We start from the raw sequence: 19,923 nt of genomic DNA on the forward strand, positions 1-19,923 counted from the left end.
GCCACACTAGTAATTTCCTTTATATAATGCAGCTCTCAGAATTTAAAAAGACCAGCTACTCAGAAAAATGCCACAAATGATATGAGTAAGAAGTTCATAAAAAGAAACCAAACACCCAGTATCTTTATGAAAAGACACACAAACTCACCTAAGATAAGAAATGTAAATTTAAAAAGCAATGAAATAAAATATTTCACCTATCTGAATGCTGTAAACTATCCAATTAGAAAATAAATAAGTCCTGGGGATGTAATATACAGTATGGTAAATATAGTAATATCTTTATTGTATATTTGAAAGTTGCTAAAAGAGTAGATCTTAAAAATTCTTAACACAAGAAAAAAATTATAATTATGTGAGGTGATAGATGTTAACTTGTGGATGGCCAAAGTATTGGAGTTTCAGCTTTAGCATCTGATGCTGGGAGGGATTGGGGGCAGGATGAGAAGGGGACAACAGAGAATGAGATGGCTGGATGGCATCACCAACTCAATGGAGGTGAGTTTGAATGAACTCTGGGAGTTGGTGATGGACAGGGAGGCCTGGCATGCTGTGATTCATGGGGTCGCAAAGAGTCGGACACAACTGAGCGACTGAACTGAACTGAAACTTGTGGGAATCATCTTGATATATATCATTACATAATACCTCTTAACCTTATATAGTGTTATATGTCAATTATATCTCAATAAAACTGGGAGGGAGAAGGTGTAAGTGATGATGACTAATTTTTCTGGTATACTAGAGTTAACTTGTTTTAACCATAATGCTTGAGTATTTATGTTTTTGATGAAAATTAATCTTTGTCTTTTTTATCCTCCTGCCTTTTCTCTCCCAGGTTAAATTAAATGGATAAATGTGACCAAAAAAGAATGACACAAATGTAAATTACCCATTTTTAGTGAGGGTGGGGAAATGACAATTATAGCACTGTTGGAGTATACAAGCTTTTTAAACTCAGTTTCACCATCTCTCTCTCAATATGTTAAGTGTACACACCCTGACTTAGCAATTCTACATTAAAGAATTTGCCTAATGATACACAGTCATAGAAATATATAACAATAATTATTGCAGGTATTCATCATCTTTTGTCTCATCATCTGTATACTTAAAAGTTTCCTCTGCCTTCTGTACTGGCTGCACCCAAGTAACCTACCAAAAGTGCGAACCTGAGGATATAATGTACTTGATTAAATCCATTCAATGGTTCCTCACTGTGTAAGAGCAGGTCTAACCCCTTAACTTGGCTTATGAAACCTCTGTCTATATAACTGCCCACAGTCCTCTACCACTGCCTATTTTACACTTTGTGTGTGTGTGTTGCCTGTGTGCTCAGTCATGTCCGACTCTTCGTGACCCCTTGGACTGTAGCCTGCCAGGCTCCCCTCTGTCAATGGGATTCTCCAGGCAAGAATACTGGAGTGAGTTGCCATTTCCTACTCCAGGTGATCTGCCCGACTCAAAGATCAATCGTCATCTCTGTGTCTCCTGCATTGGCAGGCGGGTCCTTTACCACTGCACCACCTGGGAAGCCCACCCATTTTATACTTCAGGTTATAGTAAACACACACAGAGCTGTTTCATGCTTCACTGCTTTTGTTCATCAATCATCAGTTGGTCCACAAATATTTTCTTAATACTATGGCATGCATTGTTCACTGTTTGTCATATCAGTTAGGAATTGCATTCAACTGCTAACTAGAAAGTCTGAACCATACTGGCTTAAATAAATTAGGGCTTTATTCTCTCCTGTAAAAGAAATCTACAAGTAGGAGGTCCAGGGCTGGTAAGATGGCTTTGTAAATTTATCAAGGGCCAAAGCTTCTACATATTTCTCCTTTGCCAGAAGTGGGTTACAAGGTCGCCACTAGGTGTAAGGAAGGTGTATCAATCAGTCTGGGTTTGGGATGGTTATCTGCTCTTGCTCAGTTAAAAACAGTTGGACTTCTTACAAAGGATTAGTGACTTTCATAAATGGGATGAAACCAACTTGAGCTGGATTTCTAGGAACAATTTCCTAAGTCATTCCATGGAACTTGGCTGCCAAAGCAGCTGAACCTTCCGCCACGACCTGGACTCTGCCTGCCCAGTGGAAGCTGACTGACTCCAGAAGCACACAGCCTTTGCTGTGTAAAGGCCAGCACAACGGATGCCTCGCAGCGTGCTTTTCTCCTCATGTAGCTCAATTTAGAGTCTGGGTTTTACACAAATGTGTTTCATTGGCAGGATCTAAGTCACATCCAGAATCTAAGCTGCTAAAGAGTTTTGGAATGCTGTGTAATACTTAGCTTTTCATCCTCTGACGTATAGAAACAGATAAAAGGAGTCCGGGGAAGCAGGCAAACAGATTGAAACAAGAGGCTTAACTCTAGGACTAGGCACATAACACAAACAAAATCAGGGTTTCATTATCAGGGAAGAAGGCTGGGGATGGATACAGGATGCTAACAAAGAACCTGACCCAGTCTTAAGAAATCAAGGAAGGCTTCCTGAGAAGATAAAGAGGGACAAGAAGAGCATTCTAGTTAGGAGAAACCAAGTGAGAAGAATGTCCTGCTTTGAAAGAAAGTGCCTGGGGAAGAAGGATGGGTATTTCACATATATTATCACATTTAATCCTCACAAAAATCTTAGGAATAAGTTACATTATTCCCAATTTTCAAATGAAGGAAGACTTTGAAATGTACATTAAAGGATTTGGATTTAAGGGTAGCCAGAAATCTTGCATAGAAATGCAGAGGTATTGGGTATCAAGGAGCTATTCATAAGCAGAGAGAAAAGTACAAATTTTCAAACAACACAAAACCCCATAACTGTAACTAAAAAATAAAACAGATTGAGAAAAGTTATTGGCAATGCATGTGACTATTAACTGACAAAAGATTAGTATCCAGAATATAGGAAGAAATCCCATAAATCAAATTTTTTAAATTACAGATACTTCAATAAAAAACTGGGCAAAGCTCTGAAGGCTATGATTTACAGAAGGGAAAACCCAAATGATTAAAAATCTGAAAAAAAATTAAGGGAAAAACAAAACACTTATAAAATTATCTTTTCAACCTCATAGCAAGTGCAAATTAAAATAACAGTTAACACCATTTCATATTTATCATATTGAAAAAATTGCTTCAATTCTGAAAAAAGCAAGTTTTGACAAGGGTATAAAGCAACTATTTGGAAAGCAACTGACTATTAAATATGAAGATGAATTTATCCTTGGATCCTTAAACCCAGCAGTTCAGCCTCTAGGGACAATGGTATGTTAGGAAAGCTAGTTGTTAATTATTCAAATATTCAGGTATCTTGTGGGCCAGTTGTTAGTAGCTTGAAATCACCATGATATATTAACAGCATTGTTGTTTTCGTTGTTTAGTTGCTAAGTCGTGTCTGACTCCTTCGTGATCCCATGGACTGTAGCCTGCCAGGCTCCTCTGTCCATGGGATTTTTCAGGCAAGAATATTGGAGTGGGTTGCCACTTCCTTCTCCAGGGGATCTTACCCACCCAGGGATCGAACTCACGTCTCCTGCGTTGCAGGTGGATTCTTTACTGTCGAGGCACCAGGGAGGACCAATTAACAGCATGGATATCTGCAAATACTACAAATAAGGGTTTTGTTTGGCGGAAGTTGGGTTTTGCTCTTTTGTTGTTGTTTTGAGCTCTTATTTACCGAAACACCAGCAGACATAGAGAAACTCATGCCTAAGTACAAGGAGACATCATAGGAAAAAACATTTAGAATCTCCACTGTATTTACATTTAATGGGGTGTTAATTTCAGGACATAATTCGTATTAGATCATCACAGAGGTACCATAACATCATACTTTAACCTTAGTTTGAATTTTTCAATTACTTCCACATTCTTTACTCTCTATGTAGTCATTCTTAAACAATTTTTGTTTAAACAGTAAGAGAAAAAAAAGTATATTATTTCACATAAGAAGAAGCTGGAGAGGCTCCCTGGCTGCTTAACTTGCTGACTATTTTTAAGTTGCTTGGTTCCTTCTCTTCCCATTTTGCCATCAACAGAAGTGCCCCTCATTTAACAAGAGGGCTGCGGCGATGCCAGGAATTCTTTCACTGATGATCGATGGTGATCATGTGTAGGGGATGAAAAGCTACTTCTTCCCACTTGTGCCTTTTCATCAAAGAACAAAACTTTCCCTGAATTCCCCTACCAGACTTCCCCTCAGGTCCCATTGGTCAGCTTGAATAAGTTAAATTTTAATTCTATTACATTCAGAATTTGTCATAGGATTGAAGTAGTTGTTTGCAAGCCTTACTCTTCACATAAAAGTTAAAGTTTTAAACAGAAAAGGAAAACCCTAGAGTCTCACACTGACAATTAAAGCCACTCATTATTTTAGATCCGGGCAAAAATCGTAAGTAATTTAGGTAATTTTCACTGAAATTATCTCAGTAAAGTTCATGTACTTCAAGTGTTTAAGAATCAACTTTCATTCAGATCAGTGCCCTATTTTCTGACAATTTAATGTATTTTTCACAGATTTAGAACTTTAACCTTGACGAGAGGTATAAATGCTATGATTATCTTAACGTCAATATTATGTTTAAAAATAATCTTGCCGGAGGTAAAAGGATCATATATATGAAAGTCATGCAGTTATGACTAGGGTCATTTACATTTCTCTTGCTTAACTCTATTTTGACATGCTTACCATTGAGCCAGGGAAAGCACAAGCATATGGTTATTATAGCCACTTCCTTCCAGTTCCAACCTCATTTTCTGCTGCAAACATCGAGGGGAACCAGGTTCTCCGAGTCATTCACTAATATGAAAAAGGACTGAAGGCCAAATGTATTAATTTACTAATGAGATTTACATGTGGAAGTGCAGACGATAGATTCTGACAGCTTCTAAGGAAATAATACCCTATATGCCCTGAATCCACATATATGTCTACCAAATGTAAACTTTCTAAAATAATCCAAGTTACACTGTCAAAAAAATAGCTATTTTTTTTTTAAGTTACATTTGGATAAACCGTTATATTTAGGGCTTCCCAGGTGGCACAGTGGTAAAGAATCTACCTGCCAATGCAGGAGACACAAGAAACGAGGATTCAATTCCTAGATCGGGACGATCCCCTGGAGTAAATGGCAACTCATTCCAGTATTCTTGCCTGGAAAATTCCATGGAGAGAGGAGTTTGGCGGGCTACAGTCCATGGGGTTGCAAAGATTCAGACACAACTGAACACATGCGCGCACATATATCATATAAACCATGAAACTTTCCCTTTGAAGTGGTTTTAGTTGTATTTGTAACTGGCAGCATTAACTCACTTCAGCAACCTAGAGACCAGCAACCCCTAAGATGGTGCTCCTTGCTGGAGAACACTGAACACTTGTCATGATGTTAATAAGGGAATGATGGCTGAAGGGGGCAAATCTTCAAATAGAAAGGGGGCAAATAGAAATGGTATATTTTTGCGGTCAGAAGAGAAAATGTACTATTTTAATAATTTTTCAACTTACTTTAATCATAAAACTGCATACACACAGTAAATATACAAACAGAGGTGAATGGTATACAAAAAAAAAAAAAATTTAAATATTACTTTCCCTCCAAAACTAACTAGAGACATACATTGCCAACATTCTTTCTGAACCTCTCAAAATATATATATAGTCAAATAAATGCATGTTCTTTTTATTTAGGAAAAAATAGGATTTTATTAAACACCTTCTGCATCTAGCTTTTAAAATTTAACATATCTTGAAATAATTTCCAAATCAGCAAATACAGATCCATTTATTTATTCAATCAATAGCTATTTACTAAGTGCTAGAGACTATATTTGGAGAAGGAAATCGCAACCCACTCCAGTGTTCTTGCCTGGAGAATCCCAGGGACGGGGGAGCCTGGTGGGCTGCCGTCTATGGGGTTGCACAGAGTCGGACACGACTGAAGTGGCTTAGCAGCAGCAGCAGAGACTATATTAGGTACTAGGAATAACATGGTCAGCAAAACAGACTAGATGTTTCCTCTCACAGAATGTATATTCCAGTGAGGGCAGCAAAAGTATAGAATTTCTTTTTTTTAATGTAACTACAGATTATGAAGGAAACAAAAAGGGATATGTTTTACAGTGGACCCACTTTAAATTTAAATAAGTGGCTCAGTCAGTAAAGAATCCACTTGCAGTGAAGGACATCTCTTGCACTGTAGGAGTAAGTGAGTGAAAGTCGCCCAGTTGCCTCTGACTCTTTTCGACCCAATGGACTATATAATCCATGAAATTCTCCAGGCCAGAATACTGGAGTGGATAGCCATTCCCTTCTACAGGGCAGGGGATCTTCCCAACCAGAAGATTGAACCCAGGTCTCCCTCATTGCAGGTGGATTCTTTACTAGCCGAGCCACCAAGGAAGCCCAAGAATACTGGAATGGGTAGTCTATCCCTTCTCCAGTGCATCTTCCCAACCAAGGAATCAAAACGGGGTCTTCTGCATTGCATGTGGATTCTCTACCAGCACTGCAGGAGACCTGGGTTCAATCCCTTGGCTGGGAAGATCCCTGAAGAAGGAAATGGCAACTCACTCCAGTATTCTTGCCTGGGAAATCCCATGGACAGAGCATGGCAGGCTCCATGGGGTTGCCAGAGTTAGACACAACTTAGTGACTAAACCACCACCACCACCACCACCACACTTTAGATAGGAAGGGCAAGTATGGCCTCACTGAAAAATTGGCCTAGAAGCTAAGATGAAAGAAAGTAGTTAGTCACTCAAAAAACTGGGATAAGAAAATTCCAGGCAAGAGCAAATGCCTTGAGATGTGAACACTGTTTGCCATGTTCTAAAAACTAAGAGTCGGGCAGGGTGACTGGTGTGCAGCAAGAGAGGGGTAACAAAAGGTGAGGTAAGTCACGTGAAGGTGCAGATATTTTTTCCTCTAAAATATTTTTAAAATTTTACTTGTTATAAAATATACATAACATAAACTTACCGTTTTAACAATTTTTAAGTGTATAGTTCAAAGAGATTAAGAATATTCACAGGGCTTCCCAAGTGGCACTAAAGAACCTGCCTGCCAATGCTGGAGATTTAAGAGACAGGGGTTCGATCCTTGAGTCAGGAAGATACCCTGGAGGAGGGCATGGCAACCCACTCCAATATTCTTGCCTGGAGAATCCCATGAACAGAGGAGTCTGACGGGCTTCTGTCCATAGGGTTGCAGAGTCAGACATGACTGAAGCGACTTCACACAATCACAATTTGTTTTGCTTGGTTTAGATTTCCACACCATGTTTCTTTGAGGCAAACATATCCTGCCCTCATCTCACACGCTAGCAAAGTCATGCTCAAAATTCTCCAAGCCAGGCTTCAGCAATATGTAAACCGTGAACTCCCAGATGTTCAAGCAGGTTTTAGAAAAGGCAGAGGCACCAGAGATCAAATTGCCAACATCCGCTGGATCATGGAGAAAGCAAGAGAGTTTCAGAAAAACATCTATTTCTGCTTCATTGACTATGCCAAAGCCTTTGACTGTGTGGATCACAATAAACTGTGGAACATTCTGAAAGAGATGGGAATCCCAGACCACCTGACCTGCCTCTTGAGAAACCTGTATGCAGGTCAGGAAGCAACAGTTAGAACTGGACATGGAACAACAGACTGGTTCCAAATAGGAAAAGGTGTACGTCAAGGTTGTATATTGTCACCCTGCTTATTTAACTTATATGCAGAGTACATCATGAGGAACGCTGGGCTGGAAGAAGCACAAGCTGGAATCAAGATTGCTGGGAGAAATATCAATAACCTCAGATATGCAGATGACACCACCCTTATGGCAGAAAGTGAAGAGGAACTCAAAAGCCTCTTGATGAAAGTGAAAGAGGAGAGTGAAAAGGTTGGTTTGAAGCTCAACATTCAGAAAACAGATCATGGCATCTGGTCCCATCACTTCATGGGAAATAGATGGAAAAACAGTGGAAACAGTGTCAGACTTTGTTTTTTTGGGCTCCAAAATCACTGCAGATGCTGATTGCAGCCATGAAATTAAAAGACGCTTGCTCCTTGGAAGGAAAGTTATGACCAACCTTGATAGTATATTAAAAAGCAGAGACATTACTTTGCCAACCAAGGTCCGTCTAGTCAAGGCAATGGTTTTTCCCGGGGTCATGTATGGATGTGAGAGTTGGACTGTGAAGAAGGCTGATCGCCGAAGAATCGATGCTTTTGAACTGTGGTGTTGGAGAAGACTCTTGAGAGTCCCTTGGACTGCAAGGAGATCCAACCAGTCCATTCTAAAGGAGATCAATCCTGGATGTTCATTGGAGGGACTGATGCTAAAGCTGAAACTGCAATACTTTGGCCACCTCATGCGACCAGTTGACTCACTGGAAAAGACTCTGATGCTGGGAAAGGTTGGGGGCGGGAGGAGAAGGGGACGACGGAGAATGAGATGGCTGGATGGCATCACCGACTCTGTGGACATGAGTTTGAGTGTACTCCGGGAGTTGGTGATGGACAGGGAGGCCTGGCGTGCTGTGATTCATGGGGTCGCGGAGAGTCGGACACGACTGAGCGACTGAACTGAACTATCCTGCCCTGGATTTTGTATCAATTTCTTAGGATTTGTTACCCAAGAATTCCAAGAACAGAGACCTGGCAGAAATAAAGAGGTGTTCATTTGGGGTATGTTGGGACTGCCGCCTGGGACCTACAGCCAAAAAGCACTTGAGTTATGTTCTGCCACACTGCAACGTGGGGGAAGCTCATAAAGGCAGAAAACCACAAAATTACATAAATTGTGTGTCAATAATTAGGACTGGAGTTGGCAAGAAGTAAGGGTGCTTGATAAAGATTGCTTTGGGACTGAAATGATATATAGCTGAGAAAGCGGATAACCTTTTAAACTACAAAGTTGTAGCTGCTGCTGCTGCTTCTAATACATTATTATTTTGAAACCGGTTGATCGTGTCCTGAGTTTGACACAGTTCAGAAAATTCAAGTTCTCTCTGATACAGAAACATGTCTGAAACCACACCCAACTATGTCCACCCGGTTCAATTATGAATGCCTGACACCATAGTTACTACATCTTGATTTCTTAAACGATGTAAAATATGTCATCAACTTCCGGTTTTTAAAGGAGAGATGATGTGTCTTTTACTGATTATTGTTTAATTATATGCTTTCATGTGTATTCTTTCTGACAAGATCATCAGCCTGTCTCTACCACTAAGCCTAGTGCTATGCAGTCAAGATTCAAGATATAATAGACTGAGAAAAACAAGCGTAATAAAACGCAAAGCACGAAAACTAACGAATGGTAAGTTTATAAACAAGGCAAGTGCTTTATGAATGCTTTCTCTTCAGCCTCTACTATTATTATCAATAAAATTAGCAACAATAACTATTGTCATAATATAAAGAACTATACAGCTTCTTTTTTTCTGGTAACTAGTTCTTCTGTGAGTGTTAACCGGTCGATTCCTGGTACTCTTACTCTATATCGGGGTTTCCAATACCACTTTTCTAAGTACTGAACTACCTGAGGAAGTAAAAGACCAAGCAAATGAAACCAGGAATGGGAGGAAGTTTCTTTTTTCCAGCATTTTCTGGTTACTTGGATCCATTACAAACAGGTAGACTAATCACTTACATAGTCTACAGACCAGCTCACAATGGGGTCCTCAGCAGCCCTAAAGGTCAATGCGGAAATTCCAAAAGCACCCCTCAGCTCTCGGTGTAAACCCTCCGCAGGGCAAACACGCGCCGGCTGAGGGGCGGGGCCAGGGCCGGAAGGGGCGGGGTCAGGCCTGTAGCGTCGGAGCGCCAACCCGGGCCGCGGCGCTTTCTTTTCCGCTTGGCCGCGGGAGGAGGAGGGGTTTTGAGGCACTGTCGGCCTTACGGGCGTGGCGGCAAAGCCCGCGGATACGTGCCCGGCTTTTCGAGGGGGGACGGCCCCGCGGAGTTAGATCATTTTCTTATTTCTCCTGGGAACCCGACTCCGTGCCAGAGTCTATAGGTCGGCCTCGGGCCCCTCCGCCTTGTGCGTCCCGCCCCCGGGACCCCCATCCCGCTGGCCTCCGTCCGTTGCCTGGCACAGCCCAGCGGTCGGCGCGGCCTCGGCCTCCAAGTCGTCCCAGGAGGCCACCTTCCCCTCCCCCAGCCTCTTGACGCCGTCTCGAGCCCTCCTCCGTGTCTTCTGCTCAGTCGCATTTTGTGAGTAACCGTTACCTGTGAGTTTTAGCCGACCCTTGTGAGTAAAAGCAGATTTCGACTGTTCTCAGCTCAGATTAACGAAGGGCCTTTTGCCATTTTCTGGGTTCCGAGGCGGGTGGCCTCGCGCCCAGCCCAGGCCTCGACCTTTTGTATCCCAAGTAAAGCTTTGTGTGCGGCCTTTCGGTTTCGGGGCCTCTTAAATGTGCGCTCGTTTATCCTTTCTAAGGAAACGTTCTGTAAAGGGGGAAGGGATTACCTGTTAAATCTTAAGGCAGTCTTGACTTGGCTGGACTTTTAACTTCTTAACGCAGCACGGTTAATCTGCTAACGATGAGTTCTGGGCTCTGCGCAGTGGCGCACTGTAGGCATTTGTTCCTGGATCTTCCTTTGGAAATAGGCTCTAGAGACGTGGCACTGAAGTTAGAGAACAATCCGTAGGGGTTAGAAGACCCTTAGGCTATAAATGCCGGCTGTAGCCTTAGATGCTTGGATTTACGTAGAGATGTGTGTTCTGAACTTGATACAGAAGAAACTGGGCAAGAGCTGGAAGACCTTTTGTCTGTTTAAAAGCACAGTTACAAGTGCTCGTCGATGAGACTTGCTATAGTCAGGTGTTTGGTTTTTTTCCGCTCCTCCCCCGATTTGAAATACACGTTTTTTCATCTCAAACAATCCCAACAGTTAACTTTCACCAGAGCAAATGTGATGGCTTGAAGTAGCTTATATTTGGTATTTCAGTCATTCTTTTTGAGACATAGTGACTGGAACCCTATTTTCATTGCTAAGTGTTGGAATTTTTAAAAACTTTACAAAATAAACGTTTGATTAAAATTTTGATAATTTATGCAAGTCCTTAAGAATAATTAAGGCTTCCCAGGTGGCACAGTGGTAAAGAATCCCTGGGTCGGGAAGATCCCATGGAGTAAAATATGGCAACCCACTCCAGTATTCTTCCCTGGAAAATTCTATGGACAGAGGAACCAGGTGGCTACAGTACGTGGGGTCGTGAACAGTTGAACATGACCAAGCAACTAACACACACAAGCATAAATACACAAGATTCCAGTGATCCATTTAAGAACTGGAATATTATTAATACCATAATATCCATTTGCTTCCCTATCCCATTCCTTTCTTTCTATCCCATGCCTTCTCTCCTGAGGTGCCCATCATCTGGGATTTTGTGTCCAAACTTGGGTTTTTTTGAGGGGAGTAGAGTGGATCACAGCTTTATATATACATATCCCTAAGTGTTGGTTGTTTTAGGCCTTAAATAGAACTTGTATGTAGTTGTCAGAAGTGTTATGTATCATATATTAAACTGAAGTTTTCTAAGTTGAAAATATTCATAACCAGTAGTTTGTGTTCTTAATACTATGTGAAATATCTCAACATTTCAAGACTTGAAAGTGATTAATTGTTTTGCAAGGCCCAGCATTTGTTATGTCCTCATAAATCATTTCCAGTAGCTGTCTGGTTCAATGATTTATCCTCTTGGGGTTCTAGGGGACATGATCTGTGGCCCTGACCATGCCCTTTGCAGTACATAAATACGCTTTCAGGCAACTTGGGACTTAATTCTACAGGACTGTATCCAGTAATGATGTCAACATCATGTATCTCTGCTCTGAAATTATATTAGAGGTGCCATAATAATATTTTTAGTTAGAAGTCTGCACACGTGTTTTTATATATCTAACCTTTAACCTGGCTCACCTCATCCATGTCAAGCTCTGAGACAGAAAAGCGATGGTTAGATACTCATTAGGACCATCATGTCTTAAAATCTGTGCTGCCACAGTAAAAGAACATCATAAATACATCCATCATTTTACCTATGCTAGTGAATCCATTTCCAGCTTGGAAAAGTCATTTATGGAATTATTAGGGCCTAACCAATCAAAAGGATCAAGACATAACCAAGTCATTATAGGTATTAAACTGGGAGCCTTATCAGTTTTGATTACCAAAAAAGGAATAATTAAGCAGCAAGCACATTCTTTTGTTCCTTTAGAGATGTGTTAAACAGCAGAAAATTACTCCACTTGTTAGTGGTTTTTATTAAAAGTTGATTGGGAGTCAGAAAGATTGTAAATTTTTCTTTTTTTTTCTTAAATGGTTCTTAATGAGTATGGGGAAAAGAGCCTACTGGACCATACTAGATATAAGATGCCAAACAGATACAAGTGCAAATGAGAGTTCACGATGAAATATATTTAATTTCTAGGTGCAGCAGAGCCTATGAGTTGAAGATGAAGATCACTGTGATAAATGTTTTCCAAAAACCTGTCACAGAAGATGGCTGAGAAAACACCAAGAGGACCGCTGTGCATGTAACAAGGTACCAAAAGTTATAATGTTAAGTTGTGTGCTTTTTTTATGTTTGTGGTATTATTCCTGAAGCACAATACCAAAATGTTTAATAACTGGCACAGTGATGACAAATTACTTTTTGCCGTTTACCCAGCTGAGGGTATCTTTGAAGAAATAACTTTAAGACTGAGATGCCAGTAATATATATTATGTGAATTACTCAAATCTAATGCAGTTTTTTATTAAAATGGGTGAACTGTTCTTTTCAGCAGATAAGTACCTGCAGATGAATGTTCAAGTCCTTAGCAGTGGTGCTTAAAAACTCATTACCTCAAGTAAGTGATTACGATTTGTCACCCAGCCACATCTATTGACAATTTGAAAGTATCTGATAAACTCCAGAAAGCTGAGGCCATTGCCTATCTTTGTGTGTCAGGTGTATGACTTTCAAGTTTTGAGTATGGGATGATTTTCACTGTTGGTTTCTGACTTTTCCCCAGAGGTGTGGCACACGATGTTTTCGAAGGAAAAATGAAGAGTTGTTCAAGAAGACATGCATTAAAGCAAGTGATAAAAATTAAAATTTTATTTAACGTTCATCTCACAATAAATTATGGAGAAAAATACATCTTTGAATGATTTTAATTGCTGGACAATAAAGTCTGTTCTCTTTAAAATATATCAGGTCTTTAAATAGCTTCATTTTCATAGTTACTGGTCAGACTTGTTTTTAAAGTACTTTAGGGATAGTATATTCTTGTCAATAACCAGCTCCTCTGGATAGTGATTCTTTCTGAAGTAGCAGGTGGCTGGCAGTTGGGGAGACATTTTTAGTACATCCAGTTCTCACTCCCTTTTTTTGCCTTAGGGGGTTTCTGCAGAGGTTCATCACTATGTACTAGATAACTGCGAGGGCCAGCCCCCTTCAGAACCTCTGTGTATCTGAAAAACAAGTACAGCGGACTCTTGAACAACAAAAGGGCTTAGGGTCACCAGCCCTTCTCAGCGTCAAACATCCAAGTATAGCTTTATAGTCCACCCTTTGTATCCAAGGTTCCACATCCTCTGGTCCAGTAAACTGTAGATTGTATAGTGTAGTATGTATTTACCAGAAAAAAAAAAAAACAACGCACCCTGTATGTGGACTCATGTAGTTCAAACCTGTGTTGAAGGGTATACTAGTTGAAATTTTCTCAACTCCTTAAATGACCCCTTACAAGTAAAGGTTTCACCTGTGACCTACAGATTTTTAAATTTTAATTTTATTCTTGGTTTGCTTTTACATTTATGAATAAAAAAGGGATTTGGGAGTTAATCTAAGGAAAATTACAATTTTTCCTAATTCTAGTATATATAATAATATACTCAATTAAAGCAAGTAGTGACAGTCCAGCCTGTCCAGGGCATGCGAATTTGAAAACAACTGAAATCCTACCAAGATGATTTAAATTTAGCTGAATCTTGCTTTTCCCCTGTTGTGTCCCACAGTACATAAAATCCTTGCTTTTATCAGGGTTATAATTTCAGTTTGGTAAATCAGTAAACTAAGTGTACAGCAATATCTTTATAATGCCTTCCCATCAGGGGTGACATTTGAAAACCATTTTCACCTGTATTTGATACTAGCCCTCATCAACAGAACACCTCACAATTAATTGTAAAGAGGAGGCCATTTTATAGATCCTAGTTTTATAAAGAAATGTGTTTTGCCTTCATCTCATAGAGAACAAAAAACAAACCTAAATACATAAATCACAAAGTAATGTCTTCAATTTGTGATAAATACATTTTTTTTAAGACCAGGTTTGCCTTCTGAAAATACTGTATAGTCTCTAGCACTAGTGGGTATTCAGTAAATACAACTGAGTGAACGGCTAGGAAGTAAAATAATAAATGAAGAGTTAAAGTCCTCTAGAGAGAGAGCTGTCTGCCTTCATGGTTAAACTCCATGAAGTACCCATTTCTACAGAACTGGTGTGTGATAGTGTCTTGGTTGATAAGGTGGCAATTTTGTGATGACATTTCCCTCTTAGTGAGTAGTCTTTTACTAAAACTTTGGAAAATGTAAAGGTTTTGGGGATTCTATAAGTATATTTTCTCATGGTGTCCCTACCTTTTCAGAGTAGATATCATCCCTCTAAAAACGAATACAGTGTTTGAACATTGGTTTGTTTGCATTTTGGTATCTTGCAACTGGGTTTAAGGAGCCAATTACTGCTCCTCAATTCTGTGTAACTTAATTTTCATTTAACCTGGTTTAAAAATGGAAAGGAGTTCATGATCTGAGCCACAGTCAGCTCCTGGTCTTGTTTTCGCTAACTGTATACAGCTTCTCCATCTTTGGTTGCAAAGAATATAATCAATCTGATTTCGGTGTTGACCATCTGGTGATGTCCATGTGTAGAGTCTTCTCTTGTGTTGTTGGAAGAGGGTATTTGCTATGACCAGTGCATTCTCTTGACAAAACTCTATTAGCCTTTGCCCTGCTTCATTCCGTGCTCCAAGGCCAAATTTGCCAGTTACTCCAGGTGTTTCTTGACTTCCTACTTTTGCATTCCAGTCCCCTATAATGAAAAGGACATCTTTTTTGGGTGTTAGTTCTAAAAGGTCTTGTAGGTCTTCATAGAACCGATTAACTTCGGCTTCTTCAGCATTACTCGTTGGGGCATAGGCCTGGATTACTGTAATATTGAATGGTTTGCCTTGGAAACGAACAGAAATCATCCTGTCATTTTTAAGATTGCATCCAAGTACTGCATTTCGGATTCTTTTGTTGACCATGATGGCTACTCCATTTCTTCTAAGGGATTCCTGCCCACAGTAGTAGATATAATGGTCGTCTGAGTTAAATTCACCCATTCCAGTCCATTTTAATTCACTGATTCCTAGAATGTCAACGTTCACTCTTGCCATCTCCTGTTTGACCACTTCCAATTTGCCTTGATTCATGGACCTAACATTCCAGGTTCCTATGCAATACTGCTCTTTACAGCACCGGACCTTGCTTCTATCACTGGTCACATCCACAACTGGGTTCTGGTTTTGCTTTTGCTCCATCCCTTTATTCCTTCTATAGTTATTTCTCCACTGAGCTCCAGTAGCATACTGGGCACCTACTGACCTGGGGAATTCCTCATTCAGTATCCTATCATTTTGCCCTTTGTTACTGTTCATGGGGTTCTCAAGGCAAGTATACTGAAGTGGTTTGCCATTCCCTAAAGGTTGGCTTGAAGCTCAACATTCAGAAAACAAAGATCATGGCATCTGGTCCCATCACTTCATGGGAAATAGATGGAAAAACAGTGGAAACAGTGTCAGACTTTATTTTTTTGGGCTCCAAAATCACTACAGATGCTGATTGCAGCCATGAAATTAAAAGACGCTTGCTCCTTGGAAGGAAAGTTATGACCAACCTTGATAGTATATTAAAAAGCAGAGACATTACTTTGCCAACCAAGGTCCGTCTAGTCAAGGCAATGGTTTTTCCCGTGGTCATGTATGGATGTGAGAGTTGGACTGTGAGGAAGGCTGACCGCCGAAGAATCGATGCTTTTGAACTGTGGTGTTGGAGAAGACTCTTGAGAGTCCCTTATACTGCAAGGAGATCCAACCAGTCCATTCTGGAGGAGATCAATCCTGGATGTTCATTGGAGGGACTGATGCTAAAGCTGAAACTGCAATACTTTGGCCACCTCATGCGACGAGTTGACTCACTGGAAAAGACTCTGATGCTGGGAAAGGTTGGGGGCGGGAGGAGAAGGGGACGACGGAGAATGAGATGGCTGGATGGCATCACGGACTCTGTGGACATGAGTTTGAGTGAACTCCGGGAGTTGGTGATGGACAGGGAGGCCTGGCGTGCTGTGATTCATGGGGTCGCGGAGAGTCGGACACGACTGAGCGACTGAACTGAACTGAACTGAACTGAACTGAAAAATGGAAAATTTCCAAAGCTTTTCTTATCCTAAAATTAGGGTTTCTAAAACAATGTAATAGGCATGACAATATCTGGTAAAGCATGAAAAGTCCTTAAATTGAAGGCTTTTGGTTATATAAATGCTGTTGTTTACCCATCAATTTGTCAAGTTTACAAATTAAGAAAAAAATGGTTTTAACTGTAAGTAAATATTTAAAGTGTTACTGCCATCTTGAGACAAATAGAGGGAACTACACAAAAACACAAAACTTACCTTTTTTTTTTTTCATAGTTTGTAACATTCTTTATATTTTAATCTGTGGGCCACCGGTATACTGGGCTAACCAGAAGTTTGTTTTTTTTTTTAATTTATTTAATAAATGGTACAAAGCACAATGCCAAAAACATTAACAGTTAAAATTTCACCAAATGAAAAAATACTATAGAATACACAGTTGTAAAAAGCTACATTAAGTTATTTTACAACTTCCTCAAGCTGCAAAAAGGAAAAAAACCCAATGCCATACCTAAGTTATCCCTCTCTCAAAATAATACCATTTATGTTATAAACCATGAGCACCCCATCAAAAGACGGGAACTGCTTTTGTTAATTCACATATATATATATGACTGTATCACTTTGCTATACACCTGAAACACAACACTGTAAATAAAATATAGTACAATATAAAATAAAAATAAATAACAGACCTTTGGGGCTTTACACCGAGTTAGAGTTCCTATCAGAGGGATAACAGCACCACAGCCGCACTGAATCCTCATGAAGGAGGCACACAAATGACTGGATTACAAGAGTTACAGGAATGAGAGCTGCTCTCCCATAAACTACAGCTCACAGAAAACCAACAAAGGCACGAGATACAGACCATTCACTTATGAATGTGTAAAACTCAAGAAAGTCCACATTATTCCTACAACATGTTGAAGGTGCTTCAGAATTCACACAATACTAATTTTCTTATGGTTCTGGTTAAATTATATATACCAGTTTATAACAAATGGTAAAAATCTATAACTCTGTTCAAAGTTTTAAAAGATTACTTAAGAATAGTTTCTTGTATTTCTATGCCACCTTTATAGTTCTGGTTTCTCATTTCCTAATTAGTAACTTCAGCGTGCAGGTTCTATCCCAGGCTAATTTATACACTTCCAGAAGGAACGGCCTCTTAAATCCACAGAGTGTTGAGGTGGGGAACCCCCAACCACGTCAGATTCGTTTCACTTATGATAATATACATGTTTCAATCCATTCTCCTAAATTATCCCACCCTCACCCTCTCCCACAGAGTCCAGAAGTTTTTTTTAATAAAATTCTCCTAACATAAATTTCTGCTGCTGACTTTGAGATTTAGATTAGTATTTATTCCATTAGCAATTTGAAGAAATATTTTATATTTTTTAAGTTGACATTCTAATTATCCTGCACAATGTAGGTACATTCTAGTGTACCTACACACAAGATTGCCTGAAGCATCACTTAAATCATTCACACTTTTTTCCATTGCTTAAAAAGGAATGAAGAAAAAAATTTCCTCACACTGCCTATTCATCACTAGCAAAAATAGCTGTCCCAGGTCCATATGTGGCAATAAACTGTTGGAGCTGTTGTTGGCACTGAGTCAGATAGACATCCCTTTGCTCTAAATATTCTTCATTATACTGTTCAAATGGAAACACTGCATTTGGAGCAACACAAAATACAGCGGCCCCTAAGTGAAGAAGGAAAAAGTAAAAATGAGAAATACTTCAAATGCTAAATGTGAAAGCATGCTTTAAACAAAAATGTTTATGGCTGCATTCAGGTTGCTAGGCAGAAAAACAATAATTGGTATTGATTTCATTTTAAATAAGCCTCAAGTGGGCAGTTGCACTGCCTGAAAAACCTAAGTTTCTCTTCTAGCACACTTTATCTCCCCCCCACAACGACTATTATATTCCATTCTGTTCCCTTCAAACCGAGGCCTTTACCTTCACACATGCTGTAGATCCCATCCTCTCTCACATTTTTAAAGACTTCACGCTTCTTTCTGTCATTAGTTTACTTTCTACTGCACATCATGTGAACTATTATCATCCATCTTAAAAAATCCCTTCCAGGACCACACATCCTTTTCTAGCTAATACTCTTTATTTCTCTCTTCCTCTTCATAGTCAAACATCTCAAAGTTTGTGAGTGCTATCTCCATAGCCTCACTTCCTACCCCACCCAAATCCCAACTCCATTGAAATAACTCGGATCATGACCATCCACAACCTCTAGATGCCAAATCTGATCTTACTCAAATTCTCAACACATGATACAGTTGACCACTCCACTCCTTTATTGAAAGACTCTTTTTTTCTTGACTTCTCTAATACAACTGCTTTTCAGTCTCATTAGTTGGCTTCTCCCCCTCAACTGCTTTTCTAAATACTGGAATTCTTCAAAGGCAGTCCTGTGGTTCTCTGTATAGTCTCTCAGTGATTTCATCCACTCCATGGCTTTGAGTACCATCTCTGTACTGATGACACTTAATTATAATTCTAGTTTAAAACTCTTCTAAACCCCAGATTATTGTATATGTCTATTGATATCTCTCTAGGTTGTCTTAAACTTACACCTATAATTTGATTCTCCACCCCTGACCCAACAAGCTGGGTTTTGAAGGGGCGGAGGAATCAGATATCAAATTGCCAACATCTGATGGATCATCGAAAAAGCAAGAGAGTTCCAGAAAAACTATTTCTGCTTCACTGACTATGCTAAAGCCTTTGACTGTGTGGATCACAAAAACTGTGAAAAATTCTTAACGAGATGGGAATACCAGACCACTTTACCTGCCTCCTGAGAAACCTGTATGCAGGTTGAGAAGCAACAGTTAGAACAGGACATGGAACAACAGACTGATGCAAAATTGGAAAAGGAGTACAACAAGGTTGTATATTATCATCCTGCTTATTTTAACTTCTATGCAAAGTACATTATGTGAAATGCTGGACTGGGAGACTCACAAGCTGGAAGCAAAATTTCTGGGATAAACATCAATAACCTCAGATATGCAGATGATACCATTAATGGCAGAAAGCAAAGAGAAACTTAAAGAGCCTATTGATGAGAATGAAAAAGCTGGCTTGAAAGTCAACATTCAAAAAACTAAGTATATGGCATCCGGTCCCATCACTTCCTGACAAATAGAAGGGGGAAAAGTGGAAGCCGTGACTGATTTTATTTTCTTGGGCTCCAAAATCACTGCAGATGGTAACTGCAGCCATGAAATTAAAAGACGCTTGCTCTTTGGAAAAAAAAAAAAAAATCTGTGACAAACCTAGATAGTATATTAAAAAAACAGAGACACCACTTTGCCAACAAAGGTCCATATAGTGAAAGCTATGGTTTTTCCAGTAGTCAGGTACAGATGTGAGAGTTGGATCATAAAGAAGGCTGAGTGCCAAAGAATTGATGCTTTCAAATTGTGGTGCTGGAGAAGACTC

At 39.7% G+C, this 19,923-nt stretch overlaps 1 protein-coding gene, 1 non-coding gene and 1 pseudogene across 4 annotated transcripts in view; 2 read left to right on the top strand and 1 right to left on the bottom strand.

Annotated features, from left to right (window-relative positions):
- The first annotated feature begins 2,666 nt into the window (after nucleotides 1–2,666).
- Nucleotides 2,667–13,194, top strand: LOC129560445 (uncharacterized; annotated as a pseudogene). Its single transcript, XR_016039297.1, has 5 exons — nucleotides 2,667–2,743; nucleotides 9,741–10,202; nucleotides 12,430–12,543; nucleotides 12,785–12,850; nucleotides 13,016–13,194. The product of XR_016039297.1 is annotated as an uncharacterized LOC129560445 (transcript).
- LOC129560584 (small nucleolar RNA SNORD87) lies at nucleotides 12,628–12,714 on the top strand. The gene has a single exon (XR_008686813.1). It is a non-coding gene; the product is annotated as a small nucleolar RNA SNORD87 (small nucleolar RNA).
- A 4,800-nt stretch (nucleotides 13,195–17,994) lies between the features above and the next one.
- The window catches only part of MCMDC2 (minichromosome maintenance domain containing 2), a 38,390-nt gene continuing 36,461 nt past the window's right edge, over nucleotides 17,995–19,923 (bottom strand). For both annotated transcript variants that reach the window (XM_055432582.2, XM_088844444.1), the window contains one exon: nucleotides 17,995–18,161. In XM_055432582.2, coding sequence (XP_055288557.1) covers nucleotides 17,995–18,161 — 167 coding nt within the window. The remainder of the gene's footprint in view (nucleotides 18,162–19,923) is intronic.

This window comes from Moschus berezovskii, chromosome 16 (assembly GCF_049115385.1).
Source record: "Moschus berezovskii isolate FMDL1 chromosome 16, NW_MosBer_1.0, whole genome shotgun sequence".
NCBI classification, from domain to species: domain Eukaryota; kingdom Metazoa; phylum Chordata; class Mammalia; order Artiodactyla; family Moschidae; genus Moschus; species Moschus berezovskii.